At 52.0% G+C, this 27,921-nt stretch overlaps 2 protein-coding genes across 9 annotated transcripts in view; one reads left to right on the top strand and one right to left on the bottom strand.

The window, feature by feature from the left end:
- Positions 1-89: 89 nt before the first annotated feature.
- On the bottom strand, positions 90-27,635 carry PPP1R7 (protein phosphatase 1 regulatory subunit 7). Of its 5 annotated transcripts, XM_027589113.1 has the most exons (11): positions 27,431-27,540; positions 24,817-24,878; positions 24,262-24,402; positions 20,637-20,692; positions 19,923-19,988; positions 19,267-19,397; positions 18,790-18,952; positions 16,943-17,059; positions 16,017-16,121; positions 12,354-12,440; positions 90-1,186 (listed from the first exon to the last, which is right to left on the bottom strand). In XM_027589113.1, the coding sequence occupies exons 2-11, from the start codon at positions 24,824-24,826 to the stop codon at positions 1,010-1,012; spliced, it is 1,053 nt and encodes a 350-aa protein (XP_027444914.1). In that variant the 5' UTR covers positions 24,827-24,878; positions 27,431-27,540; the 3' UTR covers positions 90-1,009. The 5 variants fall into 5 exon arrangements, with proteins under 5 accessions (XP_027444914.1, XP_027444912.1, XP_027444913.1 ...); XM_027589111.1 differs by lacking the exon at positions 24,817-24,878 and having other exon boundaries at positions 27,431-27,635; XM_027589112.1 differs by lacking the exon at positions 24,817-24,878 and having other exon boundaries at positions 24,274-24,402; positions 27,431-27,635.
- PASK (PAS domain containing serine/threonine kinase) overlaps positions 27,509-27,921 on the top strand; it is a 39,695-nt gene continuing 39,282 nt past the window's right edge. For all 4 annotated transcript variants that reach the window (XM_035726612.1, XM_035726611.1, XM_035726613.1 and 1 more), the window contains exon 1: positions 27,509-27,697. In XM_035726612.1, coding sequence (XP_035582505.1) covers positions 27,650-27,697 — 48 coding nt within the window. In that variant the 5' untranslated portion in view covers positions 27,509-27,649. The remainder of the gene's footprint in view (positions 27,698-27,921) is intronic.

Below are 27,921 nucleotides of genomic sequence, written 5' to 3'. Positions count from 1 at the left end.
GCTCATGAGAATGGAGGGGGGAGGGCTGCCCCTGGCGAGATGCGGCCACTGAGCACCTGGAATGTGGCAAGTGCAACCGAGAAGGTGAATGCTTTATTTCATTTTATTTAAACACATTTAAATTTGAATTGAAGCAGCCACACGTGGTGGTGGGCGGCCCCCGTACTGGACGGTGCCACTCTAGAATCTTGGAGAAGGGACCCACGGTGACCACTCGATTCAGTCCTCTTTCTGCAGAAGGGAAATCTGAGACCCCAAGAGAGGCTAAGGTCCCCGCAGCATTAAATTCAGACCCCGGGTGACTGTCGATGTAAATCTTCTAAGAAACAAGCCGGCACAAGGACGGGGTAAGACTGGGAAGCGACGTTAGAGGCTGTCAAGACATGAGCTCTTTGGAGCAGGTCTTGAGCAGAGCCTCAGCTGGGTTTGCGCTGTCAGCGGCCCCGCGCGGCCAGGTGCTCGGGCAGCGGCGCCTCTGGCGCTCACGGGCAGCCCCGGCCTCGGAGCGCCGCGGACGGGTGGGACGGGCGGCCTGGGCAGTGGCTGGCAGGGGGCCTGGCGCATGGCCATGGCTGTCGAGGAGCCCAGTGGGTCGCAGCACACGGGACCCCGCGATCCTGTGCCCACGGTTTTGTTCTGAAATACGTATGATTAGAAAAGCCCTGGCGTCGCCTGGTCTATAAGACCAAACAGGTCTGGGCTGCCAGGCCGGCCCCCGAGTGCCCCCACCCCAGGCAGCGCCCTCACCCCCACCAGCCCGCCCGTCTCTGGAGGAGGAAACAGACGTGGCGGGAGTGCCACGGGCATGACAGCACCAGGTGGCAGCGTACGGGCCACAGTGTCCCGAAGCGGCACGGGCGTCACACACGGCGGGTATCACTCAGTGCCTTTTTATTGCCATCGGGTTTGTGACTGCTGAGAGAGTGCCGGCTTGAGGAGCAACGGGTGGGTAAGAACCGCGGCTGGGAAGTTCTTGTGAAGAGAGGGACCCGGCAGGCGCCAGGAGGACTCAGAACCTGACGAAGGTGGCGTCGATCTGCCGCACTGAGGGCAGGGCCAGCATAATCTTCCGCCGGTACTGGGGGTCCTTCTGCAGGGGGTTCCGCTCCAGGTACACCGTCTCCAGGCTCTTGGCCGCTTTCAGCTCATCGAGGTCGCTCCAGCTCTCAAGGAGGTTGTCGTTCATCTGGAGGACACGCACACACATTAGGAAAGCCTCTAGGACAGAACAGCCCCGGGCCTCCTGGCCCCACATCTGAGCAGGAGCCCACTGACGCGCTCCAGTCCTCCCCACGCAGAAGACAGCCAGGTGTCTTCCCCGGAGCCTCCTGGGACCTCCTAGCCGCCTTCCAGGAGCACCCCAAGGAGAACACTCTTGCTTACGCCCAGAACGTGGGCCACATCACCAAACAGGGGCGAATCCAAGTTAAGATCAGCAGAGAAAAGACAAAGCCACACCGCTTACAAGCCCCGCCCCATCTCTAGGCAGAGTGTTAAAGCAGGTTCCACTGTACTTCCTACAAACCAACGTGGTGGTTGTTTCCAAGGCCTGACTGAGTGCTCTGACCCTAACATGGCCAGCACAGCAGAGGCCACGCCAAGTAAATGTCCATCTGTCCCGTAAGCTGCCTCTGGCCTGTTCCACTAGGGGCATTACTGGTGTCTGGGAGGAAAATGCCCCCCACCACTGAGCTCCCACTGCCCACGTGATGTCCCCAGGATACAAAGCTGGACGAGGGGCTCAGAGGTCTGAGCTGTACTGCTCAAAGCAGTTAGGGTCCATCCTCCTGACCGTCACGGCCCACCTGGAGGGGACCTGCCAGAGATGGGAAGAGTTCTCTGACTTTTTAAACCACCATCAAGACGAGGGCATGGCGGGCCTCTGGCTTCAGAGTGCCCGTCACAGCGTGTGCCTCTGACCAGGTCAGCCCACACCTGTCCTGTGGATGATCATGGCTCCTCTGTGGGGGGCAGGGCAGGGGGCTCAGAGAGGTGAGCTGCCCTGGTTTCTACCAGTTCCCAAAGAATACAGCAGAGGAACAAGTGAAAACAGATGGCAGAAGGGTCTCTGAAGGCAAGATGCACTAAGCGCCTGGCTGAAGGTGGAGGCGAGGGCTCAGGATGGGTACGCGTGTGAGGTGCTGTGTGGGCACGCGTTCAGCAACCAGCTCCCAGAGAAATCAAAAAGCCCTCACTTGTACTGCCTGCCAATTCCTGTGGTGTAAATACCCCGCCATGGCTGATTTCACGCTACCAGCATCAGGTCCCTGACCACAGAGTTGGGATGAGGCACATAGCTCCGACGAGCGAGGGCAAGTGGGCTCCAGCCTGTCACTGCTCACAAGGGTTTTGGATGACAGGAACTTTAAATGAGGGGCAAGCTGAAGAGCTGCTGGGAGCGTATGCATCACTACCAGCTTCGCGTCTGCTGGTCTGATCCCCCAGGTCCGGTCGTGCCCGTTCTAGAAAGCACGCTTGGAGAGATGGTGGCCCCGGGCCCCCCACGCACAGAGGCAGAGAGCAGGGCCGCTCCTCCCGAAGGACAGGGAGCAGACCTGTCCTCTGTTGAACCTATGGTGGCAGAGGGTTTGTGGTGTCTTACCACTACTTTTTCTTAAGCATAGATCACATTTTCCTATTTGCATATCTAATGATTTTGGATCAAACACTAGACATTGTGGATAATATGTTAACGAGACTGGATTCTTTGAAGAGGGTTAATTTTCTGTTCTAACAAGCAACTTAATTACTGGCTGATCACCTTTGGGCTGTGTGGGTTTGGTGTCACACACCTTGTCAGGGCCCCTCTAACTTGGTGGGGACCAGCCTCCAAACTCCACCTCCTCTGGAGATATTCTTGAGGCCTGACTTCAGACTTTATTAGGGTGGGTTTGAAGCAGGTCAAATCTGAGCCTGTGGTCCTTACCCTCAGAAATGGCCTTTCTGGAGTCTAGCTGGATGCCAAGAGTGTTGGCGAGATCCTTCTACTTGGGCAGGACTGAGCTGCCCAGTGGCGCTACTGGGTGAGCCTTGAGGGGGGTGGCCTTGTGCCCAGACTGCTCAGCCCTCAGCCATGGACTAACAGGGGATCCCCACATGGACCTCTGGGGCCCCTTCTCTGCACAGCTACCCCCGTCCAGGGCCGTGTCTCGCCATAAACTTCGATCTCTGCTTCTTCAGCTCAACTGAACTGCCATGCTCTCCTGGGGACGAAGCCTGTGCGCTGCCCAAGCAGAGCCAAACCATCTTGGTGCTTCTCACAGCCGGAGGACTAGTCTGTGATCAGTTCCACAGCCACAGCCAGACGACTGTCTTTATTAACTTCCTGCGATGACATATACTTCCAGACCCAGCTGTATAAGGAGCCCTATTTTCACAGAATTTCTTGTGGGCTTCGTGTGCCACCAGAACCCAGGTCTTGGCCCTTGTGGAGGGACCGAGGACTGTGTCACAAGGGCCCTGACACCGAGAAGGCACTCTGCTGCCAGCCTGAGGGAGCGCCTCCCCTGGGAGGGGACACTGGAGGATAACTCTTTACGGACAGATTCTTAAGTGTTATTCTGTTAAGCATAAGTCTATCCACTCATACAACTTGAGTGGCTCATGTGGCCAAGTGCCAAGTGAGACGCTGTGGCTGTGCCGTCAAGGCCAGTTGAGAGAGAGTGCACTGAAGGGGAGAATCACTAAATGGCGCCTGTGCCTTAAAACACGCAAAATGTATATTCATTTAACAAAAGCATCAGTAGGGCACTGCTTAGAAGGAAGAAGTATTTTTGTGGCATAGTCTGCTTAGAGACGTCTCCCTGCCATCACATCACGGCAGCGGACTCCGGCGTGGAGCACGCAGAGCCTCTTCTGTTTCACTGTAGCTTCATTCCCATCTGCCACAGCACATGCTTCTGTCTCGCACTGCGGGCCCGTCACTTGTCCGCGGCGCGGGGCCAGTTTTACAAACCCCAGATCTCATCACTTAGGATGAGTGGCAGCCGGGCCTCAGGGCGGTTTTCTCCAAGATTCAGGGAGTGCGGAACTGGAACTTTTACCACTGTAACGGCGTCTTTGATACAGTAACTTTTAGAGAATCTTATCTTTGTATACTTCCAAAGTTGGAACACAAAACCATTCACTTGCATTGTTTCCATACACATTCCAGGGTCTCCTGAGTCCCTGGCGGGGCAACGATGTTAGGCTCATGGAGGGAAAACTGATCGCCTTCATATTTCTCCTTTTAAGTTCTTCACCACGGGATATAAAGGAGCTTGGGTGGGACCCTTCCCTTCCTAGAGTATCTCCCCAGAAGGGGACAATTTTTAGCCTCTTTTAATCTAGAACATTTCCCACACTCTGTAGCATAATTCCAGTAGCGGATTCAGGCAACGCTCGTCATTGGAGAGCTGGATGTCTGCCGCGTGTCAAAGAATATTTGACGTTTTCCCAGCAGACTGCCCATGGTTATCAAGACCCAAACTTCACTGGATATATTTCCCCGCCTTACGATGGTTTTTTGGCTGCTATTTAGATAGAAAACATGCACTTAATTTCCCCCAAACTCAGTAATATCTTAAAAACAGAAACAGAGGTGTGGGGGAATTCTCAAGATACATTTCATACACCACTGGGAGGATATCAACATCACTTATTTTTTGAAAATCCGCAGGACATTTCAACAAGGAGACGTGTGCTTTGTATCGTGCTGGCGTCAAAAGAGGTGCCTGTTACTTCAGAGAATGGTAGGGACTCCGGAGAGGGCCAGAAGGAGCCTCCCCGATAGAGGCCAGCCTTTTCAGAACCCAGTCATGGAGGGGAAATCCTGTTGCTTCTGCTGTGTTTTGTCAGTGAGGCCCGCACACGCGCACGGGCAGGGTCCCACGTGGGCACGGTTGCTAGGACCTCGGGCGCCGGGGCCACGCTATCGATTACCTCCCGTGGCTTCTACTGAGATGCTTTTTCTCCTTGTCACGGGTCACGTTCTTCTGCTTCTCCGCGCACTGAGTACTGTGGAGGCTACATGACTGGGGGTTTTGTTGTCCTCCTTTAAAAGCGGTGTTTCTGGCAGAGCCTCCAAGTCCTGTGGGGGCTTGGTCACCGGCTCTGGGAGAGCGTTTATCTGCCCCTGACGGGTGGCTGTGGCGGCCCGTGGATGGAGCTTCTGGGGTGTCTGGCATCACCCCTCCGCTCTGGCAGGTCGAATGCCAGAGCCTCCACGTGCTGTATGGCGTCCGGAATCTCCACCTGGCCTCGAGTTCCCGCGGCTGTCTGCCTCTGGGACACACGAGCAGCTGAGTCGTTGCGAGGGCTTTGTCCCTGTGCAGCAATCTCCCTGCTGCATGCCTGCCCAGAAAATTTCAGCTCCCAGGAGCCCCAGCTCCGATTTCTGCCTCCTTTGTCCAGGGAAACAGCCGCTGTGTCTGTGCCCACTTGTCGGTGGAAAGTACCCTGAGCTGAGGGCCCGGGTATGACCATGGTGACCACCCCGAGCCCACGGCCTGCAGACAGCTGCCACCTACGCTTGGCCGTGTCTGTGGCTCTTCACGCTGAGATGACAGGCCGATGGCCCTACCTCCATGCCTAAAACTACCTCCAAATCCAAATTCAACAGGACAGGTTACACTTGTTTGTATCTGTATCTATTTTCTTGTATATGGAGTGTTAGGATCTGACTCACACACCAGTATACTTATTTATCCTGTAACATATTTAAAATAGTTTCAAAATGATAATACCAACATTGGCACGAATAAAACTAGCGAGTGACGCGCAAGATCCTTCTTCTAGGAGTTATTTTACACAGGCCACAGTCAGACCTCTGTTTCCTATGTCACTTAAATAATTCTTTCCTTTGTGCGGTTGCTGTACTAACTTGAAATATAGCTAGTCATTTGTTTCAGTCCGTTTGTAATTGTAAATTAAAAACATTTAGAAAACCGAACTACGCAAACAGATGTATTCAGAGAAGTCGCCCTCCACCTTCCCCCTCAGGCCCCACAGGAGACCATTTATGCAGGTTAACACTTCCCGTGTTCCTCTTTGCAGGAATGAAGGAAAGAGGTATCTGTTCTTGCTTATCACTTTCTATACGTGTCCACATGATCACTTACTATGGACAGCACACTGCATGTTTGGAGCCTGTCCACGCTAATTTCTGGGAGCCGTGATGATATGGCGAAGGAGAGACTATCAAGGGAGCTCCCAACTCCTCTGCTCTTCCTGCTTGGCCTCACAAGCCTCCCTGCCTGGGACCGTCGCCTCTCCCTCTGGAGGTCACCAGTTTCTGCTGATTCACCGTTGGCGTTTCTCTTGAACTCATTCCCCTTTTCTGACCCTGCTGTGGCCGCCTCGGGCCAGGTCCGTTCATGTGGCCATAGTGGCCGGCGAGGCAGCGGGGAGGGTCCCGGGCCTCCGCAGGCCTCTGCGGTCCTGCCAGCATGAAGCGTACTTTAGCAGCCACATGCTCACCTCCTCAGCTGTCACTGAAATACACCTGCTTCTCCTTTTCCTCTGGGCATAAAAATGCTCATTGCCAAGAAGTGAGAAATACAGCAAAGTATTTAAAAAAAGGTAAGAATCACGCCCAGTCTCGCCACCCGAGGAAGACCACGGTCGATCTTCTGCTCTGCTTTCTTCCACCTGCTCTGGGAGCCCATCTACCTCAGTAGGGAGGGGCTGGCCTAAGTTTTCCCTCTTGTTCTCTTGGAATATACTTTTCTTTTCTTTTTTTTTTTTTTTTAAAGATTTTATTTACTTATTTGAGAGAGAGAGAGAATGAGAGATAGAAAGCATGAGAGGGAAAGAGGGTCAGAGGGAGAAGCAGACTCCCCGCTGACCAGGGAGCCCGATGCAGGACTCGATCCCGGGACTCCAAGACCATGACCTGAGCCGAAGGCAGTCGCTTAACCAGCTGAGCCACCCAGGCGCCCCTGAAATATACTTTTCTACACATTTGTTTTTCACTTAGGAAAGAAGTACATGCTTGTTATGGAAAACTTGGGAGGAACCAAAGAGTATGAAGAGAAACAGGAAAACCAGCTACACGTTTACAATCCAGAGACAAGGGCTTCTCGCTTCTGTGTCCACACTTCTAGTCCTTTCTCTGCTCATGTGTGTCCACAGGCACGGAGTTCAACAACATCTCGATCTCCCTCAAAACACTTTGCATATTCCTTTTTCGTCAACGCTATATTATGAGCATTTTTCTGTAATGAAATCTCCTTTACAAACATCATTTGAAGGCCTTGTTTATAGTGGCATATTTCATCATATGGATATATCATAATTTATTTATTATTCCCTAAGGTGGAAAAATTGTATGAATAATACAAACCTAAAGTTTCAGAAGAAAATCTGGGTAATTGTTTTTATAAGCTTTGGGTTTATAATCTTTTCTAAACTGGACACCAACACAGAAGAGCAAGGAAAAGACAGATTTGTCTTTCTTCTTTGTAATCCGATCTTTTTCTTTTTTACAATGAACAGATAGACTTTATCATTAGAAAATACAACAAAAGCTATTGCCATTGTAAAACAACAAATCCCGATAGTTACGTATTTTGTATGTAAATCTTTGAATTTCTCAGCAATTTGTTAGGGTCTCGAGGCCCCGAAGACTCCACAGGACCCAGGTGCTGACGAGAGTCCTGCCAGCGTACCCAGGGAGCGCTTGCCGCAGCACAGCCCACATTCCAGCAAAGGCTGGTGCCAGTCTGAAGCCAAAACGCCACATCTCACTGTTTTAGTGTATTTTAAAAATTAATGAAATAGAAAATGCTTTATGTATTTTCAAGCAACTGTTACTTCTTACTCTGTGACTTGCCTGTTCATGCTCTACCCCATTTTTTTTTTTTTAGGATTTTATTTATTTTAGAGAGAGACGCAGCAAGCGAGTGAGCACAAGCAGGGGGAAGGGCAGAGGCAGAGGCAGAGAGAGAATCCAAGTAGACTTCCTGCCAAGTATGGAGTCCGCACGGGGCTTGATCCCACAACCTGTGAGATCAGGACCTGAGCTGAAATCAGGAGTTAGACGCTTAACCAACTGAGCCACCTGGGTGCCCCTCTACCCTCCTGTTTTCCAGTGGCACCTCTGGATGAGCTGTGTTTAATATATGGATATTAACCTTTAGTTCACATATTTCCACAAGCATGTTTTCCAATGGTATCTACAGTTGGTCTCTGTCCAACTAACCCACTTCCCCTCGAAGTTCCTTCCTCTTACTAAGCCTCATGTGTGCCGGGCACTGTTCTAGGGGCCAGGATGTAAGGGTTAGCAAATAGATTCCTCTGCCCTCACGAACCTTACACACCACAGTCGGTGAGTGAGACAGAAAAATGAAAGTAAGTAAAGAGACAGGACTTCTACTTCGAGGGAGGAAGTAATTGGAGCTGGACTTGCCTTTCTGTAATAGGCTAGAAAATAGGAGAAATCCCATGAAACCGCGGTTTGCGTACGTTGGACAATGGGCGACACACAACAGGGACTCCCGAGCGCAGGAAAACAAGGGAGGGGGGCTCTGTGCCCATCGGGCCTTCTTGCTGGAGGCACTCTGTGCACCACAGGGGAGCCCGAGCACAGCCTGCTGGCCACTCTGAGTTGAGGCAGGGACTGTAGTGTGGAGAGGCAGAAGTAGCTGGAGTTCCTGGAGAGGAGTGAGCTATGTAGGGAAAAAAGCTTCAGAGGTGCACCTAGTGTGCCCTGGAATCTTGGACTGAAAGCTGAGTGCGGATTGGCCCAGGAGCAGCCGCCAGAGGCCATGAACCGGACAAGGCCCGAGCTCATGCAGGGAAAGGACATGTTCGTGCTCCCACCAACCAGAGGCAGAGACCTCACTAAATGCCTGGGGCATTCACTAGATGCCCAGGATGGATCACAGCCTGGAAACAGAGCAGAGAAGCCTTCGAGGACAGGCTTCTTAGACTCACACTAATAAAGCTGCAAACAAGTCTCAAAAGGATCAAGGGGTGACTCAACCGTCTGCCAGATAAAAAGTACAATATACTTTAAAGGAAAACAACAAAAATCCAGAGAGTCAATAACTGAACATCTCTCCCTCTTTTTTAAGATATTTTATTTTTATATAATCTCTACGCTCAACATGGGGCTTGAACTCACAACTCCGAGATGAGAGTCGCGCCAGCCAGGCGTCCCCAATAACTTATAATCCTAATGGCCAACAGCAAATACAAAAATTACGAGCCATGTGAAAAAGAAAGGCTTTAAGGGAAACACACACGTAAGGAGAGAAACAGAATCTACAAAAAGAGAACCAAATTTTTTTAGAGTTGAAAAATACAACATCTGAGAGAGAAAGCTGAGTATGTGAGCTTAACAGCACGTGAACACTGCAGAATAGAAGATCATGACGTCTGACACGAGAGCAGAAGTCATACAAATGGGAGCGCGCAACATAACAGCCGGCAGCCCCACTGCCAAGCGCTGGACAACATACGCGTCACTGGGAGTTTTAGGAAGAAACAGCAGAAAAATTTTTTGAGGCAATTATTTTCAAAAGTTTTCTGCATTTGACTTTGAAAACTATACATTCAGAGACCCAAAAAGCTCAATAGCACATGACATGCAAGTGGCAAGAAAGACAAGTGATAAAAGGAACATAAAATAGCAGCTGGAGGGAGAAAGACGCATTGCACACAAGGGAACAAGGACAAAAATGACGAACCACTTCCCATCAGAAACAGCTCAAAATGGGGCCCCTGGGGCGAGTTCAGTGATGGAAGGCAGCCCCCAGCACGCTGTGTGTAACACTACCCTTCAAGAATGAAAGCAAAGCAAAGCGGCTTCTCCAGATCAATCAAAGCTGGAAGAACTGGCTCACAGCATATGCTGCACAATAAAAATGCTAAAATTCTTCAGGTGGGAGGGAAACGCTACAGTGCAAACTCTACAGAAGACTAAAACATGCCAGAAATGGTAAAACAAGTGGGTTTTCTTGTTACTAAATTTCCTTTGGGGTGTCTGGGGGGCTGAGTCCATTAAGCATCTGACTCTTGGTTTCGGCTCAGGTCATGATCTCAGGGTCGTGAGATCGAGCCCTGAGTCGGGCTCCGCACTGAGCATGGAGCCTGCCTGGGATTCTCCCTCTCCCTCTGCCCTTCCCCACCCACATGCATGCTCTCTAAAAAAAAAAAAAAAAAAAAAAAAAATTAATTTCCTTAAAAGATAACTGATACGGCGACGTATCATGGGGTTTATAACCTATTAAAAGTAAAACATAAGCCAATATTAGCTGCTGGAGAGGAAAGGAAGCGTGCTCCTGGAAGGGCCTTACGTTATATGTGATGTGCTGTAATATTACTTGAAGGCAGACTGCGGTTACTTAAAAATATACTTTGTGATTCCTAGAATAAGTCACCAAAAGTCAAGCACGCAGAATATAAGCAAATATGTCAACAGTGGAAATAAAATGGACTATCCCCAAAACAACATTTTTCCCAATCTAAAAAGGCAGGAAAAGAGAGATAAAGGAACAAATAAAAAACAAATAGCAAGATGGCAGATTTAAACCCAACCATGACACAGAATGCAAGTAAATGTAATTATATTAAATATAAGTAGGGTAAACACCTCGCTTGAAGGCAGAGATGGATCAGACTGGATAAAAAAGCAAAACTCCTGTGTTGTTTATGAGAGATACATTTTACTTATTATGAATGAAGACAGGCTGAGTAACTGGATGGAGAAAGATACCCATGGAAATAGTAATCAGGAGACAGAGTAGCCAGATTAACACAGGGACGTAGGCCTCAGAACAAAAACAGAGGGCAGTGAAGAAAAAGGACATTCCATATGATGAAAAGATAATGCTTCAAAAAGACACTACAATCCTACATGTCTATGCAACTAATAAAAACCTTCAAAATACAAGAAGCAAAAGCTGATGGAGCTGACAGGAGAAAGCAAATCCACAGGTATGGCTGGGATATTTCAACATCCTTCTGTTGGTAATTGGCAGAACAAATAGAACATCAAAAAACACAGAATTTGGGTGATTAAAAATTTATGAGGACTGGCTTCCCATTTCTCCTTCAGAGACTAGCTAACAGCTAAGCACACCCCATACGAGCACAGAAGGGTTTGAGAGCTCCTGGTTTGCAACCTCCCCTCCTGGAAAGCACAATCCTACCTGCTTCACAGGGTTGCCGTGATCAGGAGACCGGAAGAGAGAGCTCCAGGTTCGAGCAACTGCCAGCCTGCCTGCCTCCCTGATGGCCGGGGTGCCCTGCCGGGCCCTACCTGTGGTCTCAGCACCCCATGTCCCATACTCTTGTCCCTTGGCAGGGCACGGAGAAGGAATCACACGTTTCAGAAAGATAGCTTCAGGATCAGCTGGTGTCCTTGTCACCCAGGCCCTCTGCCCCTGGGTTCCTCATTTGTCAGTGGGTTTCTCTGTGGGGTTCTCTGGCCTCTTCAAGCCAAACCCTTGCTCTGGTCCAAGCAGCCTATCCCCAGCTGCACCTTCCTGCAGGGGTGGGCCGCACACTAGACCCACTGGGCTTATGGTGGCTCGCTGGTGCCCCTGGCCCAAGACCCTTTTCTCTCCTACCTCTCTAATTCTGGGTCTGGTGTCCTCAGATTTGCTCTGGCATCACAACTTGACACTACCTAAGACCCAATGCTATTAACAAGGGGCTAGGGACATTTTCACAGCAGGTGACCTGTTGATATTTTAAGATGAGGAAAGAAAACCATACAGGATGCGAGCAGGGTCAGCAGCCTGCCTAGACGAGGACGGATCCCGCCTTAGATTCAGCACGAATCCTGGTCAGAGGGAGCACATCCCGGACAACACTCAGCTCACAGCATCACAGGGTCAGAGTGTGCAGGGATCCCTGCGGGGCCGCCAGCCTGGGGACGGGCAGCACACATGCCCATGGGATCTGATGCGGAGGGTCTCAGTTCAGGGATCATTCTGCAATGCCTTTAGTGGAGTCAAGAAGTTAAGACTTCCTACATCCTGTTTCTCTTCCTATTGCTTCTTATTGGCTCTGCGACACGACTCCCCAAAACCACACATCAGAGAAGACTCGGTGGAGTCCAGGAGGACGGACTGCACAAACCCAGCCGAATTCTACTTCTGGGGGGCATGTCCACACTGAATGCACGAGCTCCTGGGCTGGGTTTGGCAATTCCAGGGTCTCCCCATCTGGAGTAAAGTGGGGCCTGAGGTTTTGCTCCTGGGTGACGCCGACGCACAGACAAAGCCAACACCAAACTCCGAGACGGTGCCCGCCCACCTCACCCTCCCGGGGGCTCCAGGCTGGCGCCCCTGCCCTTGCTCACGGCACCCTGCTCCGAGGCACCATTTCAGCAGAAGCAACATCCACCCCAGCATGTATCCACTTACCCAGAATTCCTGCAGCTCTGTTAGATGGCTGATGTTCTCAATCTTTTTGATTCTATTTGATGCAATGTCCAACATTGTGAGTTTGTTCTAGAACAAGGAGATAAGATTTTTCCTGAATTACCCCAGTTCAACAATGACTGTGTGACCACGCACATGGTGTCGGGGGCCAAGCTGAGAGCTGTGGGGCAAGCCACCCTCTCTACCCTCGTGGCACAGGAGCGTGCTAACAGGATGGTGATGCAGCCCCCCCCCGCCCCGGCCCCGCCATTTCACTCACACACAGAACCCTCACAGCCACTGCATGGAACGCTCATTACCACTGACACCTGATGCTCCCAGCCCTGGACTCCCGGACCCCTGTGCACCAGGGTCCCCATCCTGGTGAGATGTGTGGTCCCAGAAGAGCAGAGTGACACCTCCCTGGGAGCAGGGCAGGCCTGGGGCTCAGGGCGGGGGGGGGGGGTGCTCCATTGCGTGGGGGCTTCTGGGTGGGCTCTGAAGAAGGGGGTGACACTTGTAGCCACATCTATTCAGTCCATTTTGAGGACATGCACAATACTTCAAAAATCCTCAAAACAGTATTTTTGTCTTCACTTAAAGAGATGAGGAGCCCAGGGCTCGCCAAGGGAGGAAACCGCCCAGGTACGAGCAGAGGTGGCAGAGGGGGCACTGGTGGCCCCAGCCCGTGCTCCCGGAGGACCCCCTTCTTCTGGGAAGAGGCCACCAGGACGAAGGGGCAGAGAGGAAAGCCTGGTGCTGAGGGAGAGCGGGTCGAGCGCCGGTCTGGGATTTACAGCTGATAGAAGAGAGCAGAATGAGTGCTCGGCCCTACTGAGGAGTGTCCGGAGCGACTGAGCACCCTCTACAGAGGCCAGACGCTGTGTCTCCTGCTTCTAGCGTGTGCCCCACCATCCCCTTCCTAAGAACGCTCAGCAGACACTGTCAGCTGAGCCTGGGGAGTAATTTTTTAAAGTTCGGTTTCAAGCTTTAACAGAGTTGAATAACACTGTAGTAAAAATGAAGTCTGTTAAAGCTTGCATTGCTTGCTGAACCAGGTTTAATCAAACCAACCGACAAATTTTTCTAAAATCAAAAGGGAGGGGCGCCTGGGTGGCTCAGTCGTTGGGCGTCTGCCTTCGGCTCAGGTCATGATCCCAGGGTCCTGGGATCGAGCCCCACATCGGGCTCCCTGCTCAGCGGGAGGCCTGCTTCTCCCTCTCCCACTCCCCCTGCTTGTGTTCCCTCTCTCGCTGTGTCTCTCTCTCTCTGTCAAATAAATAAAATCTTAAAAAAAAAAAGGGAAACATTTAGAAGTTGGTTGACAGCCACTGATAAGCGTTCATCCCTTCTTGTCTACCCATTTCTGACTGTAGATCCCTTCTTACATTTTCTGCTGCATTCGTGGGATTCTGATTTCAAATCCTCCTTAGAACCCTAAGTTCTAAGGGAAAGTTAACAATTGTCTCAATAAAATAAGAACAAATCCATGAACACACACATCAGCCCGCAGGCGGCGCCGTCCTGACTCAGAAGGGCTCTGGCCCTGGTCTCTGACTCCTCGAGGGTCCACCCGTGCCTGTCCCCTCTGCCCCTGCAATGTCACCCAGCAAGAGCGCTGGCCAGTCACCCTCCAGGACGCCACAGGGTCCACGCTGTGTCACGTGGCAGCTGGGTGAGGAGCTCCTCCGAGTAGCTTGTGTGGGGCCTGTCATGCGCGCTCAGACTGCTGTGTGAGAGTGCAGCGTGACAGGAGCCTCCCGCCTGGGGGGCTGGCGGGGCTGCAGCCAACAGGGACTTCGGGGAACTTGGCAGGAGAGGGCGGGCAGCAGGCAGTGCCAGGCTGGGGCCGCCACCGCAGCGATCTCCAGCCCCCCCGAGCCCATCCTGCGGTGCTTGGTGTCATCGGATGAGCGTGCTTCGATCGTGCTGCGGGCCCCGTGCGAACGCTCAGCACCGGGGCATTGTGGCTGACAGGACTGGTCCTGGGCCTCTGAGCACACGGACTCAGTTATGTGCTCAACACGGTCTTGTTGTTTTGGGCGGAGCTGGACAGGGTTTTGAAAGCTCATCCAAAAGCAAACCAGTAGGGAATTGCTTTAAAAAAAGAGGAGGAACCGGGAGGGGCGGGGAGCAAACACAGCAGACGGGGCGTCCACCGTGCAGTGACACGCCGCAGACGACTGTGTGCGGGGGGAGGAAGCCTCGGCGGGTAGCGGGGGGTGACGGGGAGGGAAGGTGGCATCGCCAGTGGTGCTGGGACAGGGGATTTGCCACTTGGGAAAAACATACATTTACCATTTACTTCCTTATCTCCCAGAACAAAAATAAATTCCAGATCAATTACGAGAGGAAACTTAAATGAACATTTGATCTCCAACTGAACGAAGCCCTGAGGAGACTGTCACGTTGGACCAATGATAAATGTTCTAGTAACATAATTACCTTTAAAGCCACAACTGCCTTTTCCTTTTTTTTTTTTTCTGTTTTGTTCAGAGGCCCAACAATGATCTGGAGTTGAACCCAGACCACAGCGTAGCACGGCTACCGGAAAATTCTACATTCTCACTTCTTTCCTATTTGCTGGGGACCTGTGCTGCAGACACTACCCTCCTCCGACCCTGGGGGGCATGGGGTGGGGGGACCCACAGTTTGCCATGGGCGTGGGCCCCTCAGGCTGGACATGTGCACGCCCTGCCAACTGCGCTCTCAGGGCCTCCGTAGAGTCCGGCCTCTCACAACCCTGCCTCCACCCACCGCTCTGCACTGCCCAAGTGCGCCCGGCGGATACGCCAGTCTGGTAAGCTCTCAACCGGACTGCAAGGTGAAGGGAGGAGACTACACTTACCACGGGCCCAATTCTCACTCCTCGAAAATTCTAGTTAGTGGTAAAATGAAATTCAGAACATGGTTTTCCCTCTAAAACATTACTAACAGTGACTAGACCCAGGGGCTGAGGCACAGAGGCCAAAGGAGCCTCTACTAAGACTGAAGTGCTAAGTTTACAATAACCAAAGTAACCAAATCGTTACCTTTGCTGGCAATAAACAAAACAGAAAAAAAAACCCCCAGTAAAATTGAATGAGAGAAAGTCTTTTATTTGTCTTGAATACTGCAGGGAGGAAAAGTAGGCTTGCCAACAGGCAGCTGAGTGCCGCCTGGCCTCCCCGCTCAGCGCATCTAAGACTGTCCTGTGCGGGGCAGGAGCAGGACTATCCCTGGGAGGTGGACAGGCCCTTCTCAACCCTGCGAGGGCGGCTGAAAAGCAGGGAGGAGGAGGAAGGTGCGGGGACTCAGTTCAAAGCTGAGGTCCCATGGCCCCTGTGGTCTGGAAAGCAGTGGGGCAGGAAGTACAGTGGGCAGGATGGGGAGGGAGGGAGAGCTGCTGCCACCTGCCAGCCCTCTGCAGGCGAGGACACCTGGGGAAAGGCCGTGGTGCCGCTGCAGACCGCACAGTGCACCCTTGCCCCGGAGGTCCCGGTGCTGACCGCAGCGTGCAGCACCAGCACCACACGCCTTCGCGGGGACAGAGGGAAGACTGCACGAGCTTCATGTGCATCCCAGTGTGCGCGGGGACGGTCTCGACCATAAACCTCGAGAGGCAACGAGTCTTCTTCAAACCAGGCCTAACCCGCACCGCCCCGGCCAGACGCGCAGACGTCTTACATTGTTCTCCAGGCCCTCGATGACCTCGATGCCGTTGTGGCTCAGGTACAGCTCTCGAAGGTTCACCAGGCTCTGCAGACCCTCCATCTTGGTCAGCCGGTTGCTCTGCGAGAGGGAGGGCCAACAGCCATCAGAACAGCACGGAGCGGGGAGACAAAATGGCTTGTAGAGGAGGATACCTCTTGCCCAGAAGAGGCCTAACACTGGCCCTGCACTCCCAGTGTGCCGGAAGGGACCTTGCCGGAGAGAGAGCTCAGGATTCTGAGTCTGCTGCACTGGCTAAAACGCATGTGTGAGAGTTAGAGGCTTTTAGGTAAAGAACACTTCTTTAGATGTGCTTAGGGAAGGTCTACCCCCATAACTTAGCAATTCAAAAATGTCCAATCCACTGAATATTTTAAAATAAATTACTTATTTCTTTTAACATATATTGTAACTCAGAGTATACAGTCCTTTTTAAAAAAAGAGTCTGCATAATGTTTGCTTTATGAAAGGCACAAGTGATCTGGGGAGACCTGCCACGCCTAGCACGCGCCACCACACCTTGCCTCAAGGGCCTGGCTCCACCCATCTGCTTCCAGCACAAAAGGCGGTGTGAACCCAGGCATACTCAGGTGCTTGCCTACTCGCAAACACAGGGCTCTGCTCTCCGTGAGGGCATGGAAGCTTCCACCCCTGAGTCAGACACTTCAGGAGGCCTTGGCACAAGCTCAACCCTCTTAAGACGACCCTGTGGCTAGAAACCACCCAGGGAAGGAAATTTTATGTGTATGGACGCATAAGTCTTTGAAACCTGGCATTTCAATTGCTCCCTGCTGGTGAAGGGAGCACTGATCATGGACATGGGGAAAGACAAACATGCAGGGGGTTGGGCAGTCCCGCCCCGGCTGGGGCTTGGCCAGATGAACATAAAGGCAGGTCGGTACCTGCATACTGAGCACTGTCAAGTTGGTAAGTGCATCCAGGTTCTGAAGTTTAGTGATCTTGTTTTTCCCCAAAAACAAACTCTCCAGACTGGTTAACGTGTCAATATTTTCAATTGCCTGTGAAAAAGACAGGGTAGCAGTTAACACTGTGTGGCCCACCAGCTAGACCAGGGTAGGCAAGGGGCCCGGGCGAGGAGACACAGCTGTTCGGACTGCAGCCCTGGGATGTGGGCCAGTTACTTGTCCACTCTGGAAATTCTCCAGTGAAATCTCACTTAAAAGGTGGATAGTCCAAGGCCTTGTCTCCTAGGCTCACCCCCAACCCTCACAGAGCTCGAGGTCAGGGGACATCCACAGATGAGCAGTCCCCTACCAGCTAAAGTTCTGAGTTGACACGTTATCATGTAATTCCACGTAGGATTCGTTAAAATGCATTCTAAGAGCCTAGGTCTTCCCAGAAGCACCTCTGACCTCAGGACGCCACCCAGGATTCCTGGGAGCAGGCGCCCCCATTCCATGGCTCTCTGTCCCCCATCTCAGGACCTACCACCCTCCCTCCTTGCCAGGATCCTGTGCTCCTCTAGTCAACTGTCAATACCAGTGCCGGGCGGAGAGCAGGGGGTCTAGGACATGCTGACTCGACCTGCTTCCCTCCTGAGTTTGCTGCTGCCTCTCAGCAAGCTGTCAGCTTTTGTAGCACACACCGACCCACCAGCAGGTGCCGAAGGCAGGTGCATCCCACCTTGCACATCACAGCAGGATTGAGGATTCAGGGGGAGGGCATCCTTAACTGCTATTAGCTATGCTGATTTGTGATGAACCACCTTCCTCCTAGAAACACCGCAGAGAGAGACACTTGATAAACTGCCGACATCTGGGCCACTCTTCACTCTCTAGTTTTAAATGTGTTACTTTGCTACAGGGTCCATGTGACTGCTCACAACTGTCCCAAGAGGCCGTCCTGGGTTTGCATCCTGCCCAGCTCTCAAGGGCTAAGCTGGCTGATGGCAGGGTGCTGTGAACAATCAACAGCCAGATGCAGGCTGTTTGCACCACAGAGGTGGGGGAAGAAGTGCTTGGACCACTGGCTTCACTGGGATGGCAGGTGGGCATCGAGTGGTCTTCTGGCTAGCAGATATCCTCATTACTGTTCTGCTGACCCTTCCTCCTCTTTGCCGGCAAACCGCCGTCGCCACTCTCTCCACCCCGATGTCTGTCCTTCTGTGACCCCGTCTGCATTTCTCACCACGGGTTCTGCTCGGCAGCTATCGTCAGATGGGTAAAGGGTGGCTCCTATGGACACCAAACCTCTTTCCCAAAGCCTCTTCTGTCTACTCTGCCCAGTGCTCCCAGAGGCCGGGTCCAAGAGAGCGTGGCAGGATGTAAGGTTGCTGTGGGGCGTATCCCAGTTGTACGAAGCCGTCCAGGGTGGATGGGCCAACCATGCACCAAGCTGCAACATGCTTCCTACGGCCCCTGTGTGGAAGTCGGGTCGCTACAAGCCACCACTCTGCTGTGTCTGGGACACTGTCATCTCAGAGAGGTTCACCAAAGAACACAACCCTCAGCATATGTAAAACCAAAGTGCTTCACTCGGGCAGAATGCAGCTGGGATGCTTTGCTAAGGTTTAGGTTGTGATCTGGATGAAGAGCAAGTAAAATTTATGTGCAGAAAATGGGCTAGACCACAGAGTTTGAGCACATGTTCTTATTAACACTGACCTGCAGTTAGCATTCTCTTCCTGGAAACTAAAATCACACCATAGGAACACTTAGCCAAGCACACACCTAGCGCCCATCACCGCCAGTCCCAGAGGCCAGACCCCTGGCCATGCACCCGTACCTACCCGGATGCGGTTGGACCCCAGCTCCAGCATCTGCAGCTGGTGTAAGCTGCTTATGTTCTCAATTTTACTGATTTTATTGTTAACCAGGAAGAGCTTCTTCAGTCGCGTCAGCTTTTCGACTCCTTCAATGTTTCTCAGCAGATTGAAAGAAATATCTAGAATCCTGAGAATAAGCAAAACATTTCATTTTTAAATGAGCACAGGTGGCACGGACCTCAAAATGCAACTAAGCTGGAGGCAGCCCCCCCACCAGGTGGGCCACATACCACCCCAGCTGCCCGCCAGGCTCTCAGCACTGCGTCGAGGATGAAAATCGTGCTGGCCCTGGACCGGACCCGTCAATGCCACCTATGGAGCCCGGCGCTGGGCAGGACCCTGTGGCAGAGGCGGCCCCCCCGGGGCTGAGAGCCGGGGCCCAGGCTTGGCTCTGGGGAGACTGAACAAGCCCCTCAGTCGTCCCCCAGACTCACGACTCACTCCAACTGTGTTAGCGCCTCCAGATTCTCAATCTTCTTGATTTGGTTGTCATAAAGATCCAGCTCTCGCAGACTCTGTAACTCCTCCAGATTTTCAATGCATTTAATTAAATTCTGACGGAGGCAGAGAGTCTGAGGGATGAAAAAGGACAGTTGACACAGGCAACGGGGAGGCCCTGAGATGCCAGCTGTGTTACAGGACCGGCCTCCCAGGGCGGGGGGGAGGTTCTCATCCTCCTGCTGTCTTCTAGAAATGTGCTGACCTTGGAGAGGATGGGCAGACACCCAAAGGGAGGCTGGAGGCAGGCCTCGCACTGAGCAGACCTCCGTGCTGAGGGAGGCATTGGTCAGGGTTGAGGGTGTGTGCTGTTTCCCAGCAGAGCAAACTGCTAGTGGGCTCAATTCTGAACAAATTTAACTGCAACAAGGTAAGGACTACACAGTCCGGGGTGTGCTTGACTGTAGGCAGGCTCTGCACTGGGTCATCGGCTGGCCTCCTGGACTGTGCTGTAAACCTAACCGTGTTTAGGATAAAAAGTGCCGAGAGCAGCTTGGGACACAGGCCAGCAGCTTCTGCAGAACCGGCCCTCAGTTGTCGGGGGGATGGGCTCTGGGGTGTCAGCATCCCCTCCAGAGGAAGGACAGAGTCGCCCTCACCTTCACTTTCTTCAGCACCTCGAACCCCTCAATCTTCCCAATGCGGTAGTGATTCAGATCAACATCCTGAAACGAAGAAGAAATCCAGCTGCAGAGAAGCATCTGAAGACCTGCTTCCTGGAGCAGGAGTGGAGGGGGGCCGGCGAAGTGGGTGCAGGGGAGGGTGAGGACACACCAGCGAGCCTGCAGACAGGTGACAGTGACACAGAGGATGGCTGCAAGATGCTTGTTGGCAGTTTGACATAAAAATGAGCAGTGCGTAAAGCCTCTTGCCCCACAGCCCCCTGAGCGCAAACACAGGCCTAGGCGCCCGCTGTCAGCTGCAGGCTTGGGGTGGGGGGTGGGGGTGGGGCACCAGGGTGATGCTTCCTGGTGGTCTCCCGCCTGCCTGGAGCTGCCAGTGTTCAGTGCGCATCAGATGCTGGGGAGGTCGAGGCCCTGCCACGGACAAAGTAATCACCTGACCCCCTCGTGTCACTTAGGTGACAAGGGCGGTTCATCGGCCACCCAACCCTCTGGTTACACAGGGCTGGGGTTTTAGTCACTGGTATTAGAAACAAGCAGGACACAAGGAGTCTGACCCAACCAAGCAGGGCTCAGATGACCTCGCCTAGGAAATCACTTACTAATCTGGCACCTCCGTAAAAGATACCCTCACAGTCAGAGTGGTCCATCACCATGCCCCCCGCGGCTGCGTCCAGCAGGTAGCATTACCTCTGCATCTCTGTCCAAGTTGATGGTTTCCATATCCACAGGCAGCTCTTGTCCTTCTGAAAAAATGAGAAGGAAAAACAAAGCCCATTCAGAGCCTTAGTGTCCGTGGCACTGGGACTTGGGCTGCCTGGCTCAGTGCTAAGTCATGCACAGCAGAAGCCACGCGGCGGCACACGGAAGCTCCGGATGGCACGGCAGGGTTAACGCCCTGCTCGTCACGGTCACCTTTCAAGCATTCAGATGTTCCTGAACTCGGCTCCTGGCAAAGGTCTCCAAACTTCCATCTGTGCCACTGAACTTGCCAGGAAAGGAAATGTAGCCTGCAGCTGTTTGCAGGAAGGAGGGGGTTGGCCGATGGAGCCTCAGGTGAGCCCAGTCAGCAGTAGGGGATCCGCCCAGAGCTGCCCAGCTGGCAGCGGCCTGCCCTCTCCTTTCTTGTCTGTGGCAATCAATCAGACCATCTGAATATAGCTCCTGCTGGGCATGTCAGATGTTCTAGGATGTGCCTTTTATTGCTTTGGAAAGTGGCCTCGTTGTCTATAAACACTTATCTCTGCAAAGAGGAAACCAAAACAAAGCACAGCTCGACAGAGGGACTGGAGAGCCCTGACCGATTTAAACACACTTCTCCCCTGGAGGCACGAGCTAATTCCAGTAGAGGCTCCCCCTGCCCCAGTGCCGGGGGAGAGCTGTGAGATGCGCTCAGGCTGCGGAGCTAACGGCCTGGAATCAGTTGCTTCCTGGTCTTCGTTTCCCCTGAGCTGATGGAAGTGTGCGTGTCTAAAAACAGCTCAATGCTTTAAGAAAGTATAACAGTGATTCTTGGATTTCATCAACTGTCTGACGATTTCTCCCCTCAGTCTGCTTGTGTTAGGATCCGAAGGACGTCATATATTGTGACTGGATGACATTTCTCTAATGTCCCTTTTGGCTCTCTGAGGAAACTGGGCCGCCTGGCTTGCCACACTTCTGGGGAGCATGTGGTTCCTGCTCTCCTGGAAACCCGCTGTCCCCACGGCTACTTTTACCTGGCTCCTACTGCTACCCCTCCCCTACAGCAAAGCTGCATCTGCTTCTGCTATGGAACGGGCCTGCAGCCCTCAGACCTCACGCTCCCGGTGCCTCCCGACGACAGGGGTCCGCTCCGTCTGCTGGCCAGCCTGGCCCCTCGACTGGAGGCTGTAGAGAGGTGCACTTAACAGCGGACGGACCAGCTTAACAAAGCAGCACTGGCTGGCGCTGGCTGAATTCAGTCTCCTCACTACACCTTCTCCATAACAATCAACAATGGCTAGGCAACAAAATATGTCATTTACTCTAGTTTATTATTTACTAGAATTATTTGCTCTAACTTTACAAGGTATCAACCTACCTAGGAATGAAATAAAAGGAGCTAGGGAAAACCAAGAGATATACCCAAATTACTCCTCACCCCCAGACACACAAGTCCAAGGTCCATGAACTCTGGAAGCTGCGATGAGAGAGGCAGCACAATGAAGGCAAGTGTCTAGGCCACACAGCGTCCAAACCAGGACACCGTGAGAGTGCAAGTCAAGGCACCACTGCAGACAGTCGAGCATGGCCGGTGGGTAGAAACCAGGCCTGGGCTCCTGAGGACAGGTGGTCACACAGCTTAATGTGGTTGTGTCTGTAACATGCCTGGCACTCAGGACAGGCCCCTCAAAACAATAGCTTAACCTCTGCAACAGTGGCCAGCCTAGAATGTTTCCCCAAATGTACAGGTATTCATCCTTTTTCTTGTTTTTTAAAATCAGTTATGGAAAATAAGTGAAAGGTAACAGTTGACACGTTTCCATTTTATTTGAACTTAGGACTTTATAAATAAATACAGGTGGGAGCACAGTGAGTCCTGGCTTCTCTCAAGGACTTATAAAACTGCATATTTCCAGAGTGCTTTTTTTTTTTTTAAAGATTTTATTTATTTATTTGAGAGACAGCACGCACAGGAGCAGGGGGGAGGGGCAGAGGGAGAAGCAGGCTTCCTGCTGAGCAGGGAGCCCGATGGGAGACTCAATCCCAGGACTCTGGGATCATGACCTGAGCCGAAGGCAGTGGCATACCGACTGAGCCACCCAGGCGCCCACCCCACTCCCCCCTTTAAGATTTTCCAGAGTGCTTTTAATCAGCTAGTAGTCTGAAAGAACGCTGGATTTGGACAAGCTGGGTTTAAGTCCAGCTGCTCTACTTTGTCACCGTGAGCCCCCGGGCGAGCCACTGGGAGCCTGCGCTCACCACCCAGGAGGAGAAATCCCCAGGACAGGGCTCCACCAACTCTCCAGTCCTCCAAAAGCGCCAGATGTTCAGATGGGAGAGCAGGTGACGCTCCCACCCGCTTGGTCTTTCCGTGACTCAGACATAACGAAAGCTTTCCTCCATCACTCCCATGTACTTATTCCACCCACGCTGCTTCCAGAATATCGACTCTGGAGCTCCAAAGTAAATGTGGCTGATACTTTGTGGTAATCTCCCTTTGCCTTAAAATTAGGTTGCCATAGTTACCAATCATCTTCACTGGCACAGAGCACAATGTAATTTTAAAAATTAGTTTTGTTTTTTAGAATTTGTGGGTTTTATTACCATAAGGGTAGAGCATGACTATTACTACCTTAAAAATCCATACATCGTGTATGAATCTAGACAATGCAGAAGATACAACATCCTCTCAAACCTGTTATTCAGAGACCTTCAACTGCAGTTTGATGTTAGTTAAGACTTTAAAGTAGGTTAAAACTTACATAAAATTAATAATTCTAACAATAAGACTTTAACATGCATACTGTTTGGAAATGTGCTGTTCTCACCTAATAATGTATCTTGGACTTCTTTCTGTCTGTTCATATGCCCTCTCTCATTCTTTTCAATGTAAATCGACTTTTCTAACCAAACCAGTAAGGATCATGGTTGGGGAGGGTGAAAAACCACCATTATGGACTGAGAACTTACTATTCCCATCACTTTTTAATTTTACTTTAAAACTTACTTTTTAATCACTAAAACAATAGGAGGCTGCTGAGATATTTTCTGCATGAAACTATTTTCCTAACATCTTGGCAATTTAGAAGTCAATCCTCAGGCCTCTCATATGGTGAAGCACAACTTAGAAATGACTTCTCTAAAATACTAAAAGTGCTATTCTGAAATTGGTTTACATTACTATGATAGGAAACAAAAGCATCGTCAACGAAAAAAAATTTTTTTTTCAAATCTCGCTTCCTGAATATATGGTTAATAAAGTAATTTTCTGGTTCTGTTCCAGATGATACTCCAGCACTAATGTTATTAGTAGCATTTGCCTTAGTGGAACTAAAAAAAAAAAAAAAAAAAAAAAAAAAAATGCATCCTGCTTGCAAGTGCCGTAAACGAGTCAGCTCACGAAGGGAGTGCCTCGGTGGGCGCACTGCTCCGAGAGCACACGGCCGCCAGCCCCCACTGGGCCTCTAGTGCTGCATCAGCAGATCAAGAGTCAGCCAAACGAATGCCCTTCTGGCACAGCAGTCCTCCCACGGCCCTCGCCTCTCCACCACACAAGGAGGTGGGGTGGAGTTGGGCAGATCATATGCAACATGGCCGCACCCTCCCCCTTAGAGAGTTTAAGGCTCTTAACTCGGCCTGGTACCTTCTGGGTCCTCTGCCCCCTGCTCCTCTCCATCCTTTAGGCTGTGCTCACTGAGGTCCGCCACTATACCGCTGCTCTGCTTCTTCCCTTCCTCATCGCCAGACTCTTCAGATTCGACTCGCCTGTCAACTGAGCCCACACACATCAATAAGAATTCACAGCCACTTTATGTGACTCCCTGAAGAACATTTAACAGACGGACATCCAGCTGTAAGTCAAAAAGACTTCATTGAGAAACATTTATTGAAGTCAGCTCAACAAACACGAGTGTCTTTCCTGCTTGGGCACCACCTGGGGTGTACAGTGGTGGGGACAACTTGTGTGGGGGAGGGCAGAGCAGGGAGGACACATGGGTACTAAGATGATTAACATATTCTTCCTGCCCTCAAGGAAATTGTGAAGAATTTCCAGGTGTTATAAAAGCCCTGGATCATCTGTGACCAAGCGTACTCATGGGTGACACAGTGAAGCACCTCCTGTGTGGCTCGCTTTTGGCCTGGACGTCCACGTAGAGGGGACCATTGTGACCCTTCCACCACATACCTTCATCCATGCTCCACTATCCATTTGGCCAAGAAAACCAGCCCAGTTCACAGGCCCACGTTCTGAAAGAAATCAAGACTAACTCAAATCAGACTGTGGGCAGAGGGGGGGCTGTAATGAAAAAGGAGGAGACAGCCAATAGTGCCAAATGCCCCACATAAAGGTCACCGGTGCCACACATCTGCACGCAGCAATACCAGCTTTGAAAGGCTGGTAAATAAATATTTTTTGAATTAATAAATAAGGCAATGACTAAATATGGCAGAGTGGTAAAAATTCTTTGGTAAGACTGTCAATTATTTTCCTTTTTCCAGCTTTTTTCATGATCTCCCTTGGAAGTCTATCTCGAAGAGCTGAAACAGTAATAAGTTACTGGGAGTTATCAACAATACTGAAAGTATTTTCTTTCCCGACTACAGTTTGTCCACAAAGGGATGTGCTCTTTGAGGAAAGGAAGTTTTATTTCTTCTTTGTATCCCCTCCTGGGCTGAGAAAAGGAGCACCCAGGGAAGGAGTGCTGGATAAAACCCCGTCCTTATGAAATCCACCTCCCAAACCTCCAAACCCATTCCTTCTTTCCCACCCTGGCAACTGCCTGGGCTCCTGCCTCGTCTCCTAACTGGTCTCTCTGTGGCTTTTCTGGCTCTGTCTAATCTATTCTGCATGACTAGAGAATCTGATGTGATTCTAAAACCCAAATCTGATCTTTGACTCCAAAAGTTTTTACTTTTATTTTTCTTTTTTTAAAGATTTTTTAATTTATTTGACAGAGAGAGACAGAGAGAGAACAAGCAGGGGGAGTGGCAGCAGGCAGAGGGAAAGGGAGGGGCAGGCTCCTTGCTGTGTAAGAAGCCCGAAAGATGCGGGACTTGATCCCAGAACTCTGGGATCATGACCTGAGCCAAAGGCAGACGCTTAACTGACTGAGCCACTGAGGCGTCCCAACTCAAAAGTTTTTGGAATGCCAGTGACTCCTGCCGAGATTTCGCCTTGCCCATAGAGACACAGGCTGTTTGCTTTTCCAACCCTCACTCTCCTCATCTGTACAAGGGGGCTAGAATAGGACCCATAGACCAGAGATGCTATCAGGACTAAAGTAGAAAAGGCACAAAAGCAGTCTGCATGTGCATGACATGGAGTAAACACTTGGTAGTTAGTTATTACCAGGCACAGGGCACTCTGTGGCCAAGGCTAAGAGAGAGCAAATTCTACTGGGTGTGGTGTGGCTGGGACTGAGCTAATGAAGGGCAGCCAAAGTGAAATGTGGGACTCTATCCTGAAGGTAGCAGAGGGTCTGGAGCATGAGACAGTAGATCCAAATACAAGGCAACTTTGGGATACTGGGAACAATGGGCTGGCTCCAAGCATTGGTAGTGGGAAGGAAAGAGGTATTGAAGACCTGTAGATATGAAGGATACAGAGGCATCAGGTTAATTGGACGGGTGGGAGTGGGAGAGAGAGAATCACCTACGTTTTGTATTTGCCATTTACCAAGACATGGAAACAGGTGAAGAAGGAGGAGTAGTCTGGGAGGAGGGGTGTCGAGGAGGGGGGGTAGGAAGAGGTGCTTCCTTGCTTAAAAAAGATCCAAGACCCTTCACCAAGGTCCTCCACGGCCCCTCCTGCCACCCTCCTCCAACGGGACTGTCACTCTCGGTCAAATGTTCTTCTAAACAGACCACTTTCTTTCACAGCACTTTGCTTTTGTCTTTCTTAAACTGAAATGATCTTTGATGTTTCTCCAACCTGGTGATTTGTAGTTATCCTTCAAGGTTCAGCTCAGAGCTGGATTTGGTTGGGCAGCCATCACTCCAAACATAGCAGCTCTTCCTTCGCACCCCACCGCCCACCCTTCTTCCCTAGCACTTTACACATACAACAGTGGTTTCTTCTGGGGCTCTGTACCTCCCCCCACCCCGCCCCAACCAGCGGAGACCAAAAGCATGTAAGCACGGGAAGACATGACTGACTCTCCAGGTGGTGTGTCTGTATAACTGCGTGCAATACAATATGCAAATGACTTTTTTCAACAAAACTAAAGAGTTGAATTTAGTCTTTTCGGAACTATGATAGCTTTGAAAGCAGGCTTCCGCTGTTTAATAATTCAATCTCTCGGCTCCTTTCCACCCCTTCCCCACAACCCATTCGCTTACGAGAGAACCCTTCTCCACCTCCACCATGTTCACCCATGAGCCGACTCGGGCAGGCCCCACGGCGCTCTGCGCCTCAGTTTCCCCGACAGCTGCCCGGGGGACAGACCCGGCGGGCCAGGCTCAGAGGTTCGGGGCGAGGCTCCCGCCAGCCTGTGGACACCCGGGCAGCCGGACCAGCGTCGTCAGTACCCACCTACCCGCCCGCGCCGCTGTTCCCCCCCCGCCTTGGGTTTGGCGCCTCCCGGCCGCCCGCGCCTTCCTGGCCACTGCAGCCTCCGCCCGGGGTCCCCGGGTCCCGGGCCGCCCCTGCCCCACCGAGCCGGCTGGCAACTGTCAGGGCGCGGCGCGGCCCAGGTTACGGCCAGAGGCGGAACGGCCCGTTTCTCTCAGGCAAGGCCGGTGCGGGCCGCCGCCCCCCAGCCCGCTGGGCCCTTGGGCCGCCGCCCCACGGAGCCGCTCACCCTCCATCATCTCCTGCGACTGTTGCTGGCCCGCGCCGCGTTCCGCCGCCATGTTGGCTGCTCTTCCCCTTTCCGGAATCTGTCGCCTCAGGCCCCTCAGCCAATCAGGGCTCCCGACTCCGTGCTGGCTCAGCCAATGGAATCCCACCCCAGGTTTGAACCCCGACGCGTCTGCGCAGCCTCAGCGCCTCATGGGAATTGTAGTTCACCCTCGAGGCCATGCGGTCCTCAGCAGCAGGAGGAGCCAGCCTCACCTCCTCGGGACAGGTAATCTGAGAGCACACCGGAGGCTTCTGGAGGCGAGGAGCGGGGAAGAAGACAGGGGCGGTCGGGGCCGCACGCACGGAACCGTGGCTGCAGGGGAGCGAAGAATCTGGGAGATGCTGGGGGCACGTGGGCTCGTGGAGGGTCTCTGCGTGGGGCTGCAAGGTGCGGGCCAGTCGAGTGCGTGGCGGCCCCTCCGGGCCTCAGCGGCTGCGTCTGTACACTGG

Source organism: Zalophus californianus, chromosome 3 (assembly GCF_009762305.2).
Source record: "Zalophus californianus isolate mZalCal1 chromosome 3, mZalCal1.pri.v2, whole genome shotgun sequence".
In the NCBI taxonomy this organism is placed as follows: Eukaryota; Metazoa; Chordata; class Mammalia; order Carnivora; family Otariidae; genus Zalophus; species Zalophus californianus.
Note: the sequence above shows the minus strand (reverse complement) of the source record. Positions and strands in the feature narration are given on the sequence as shown.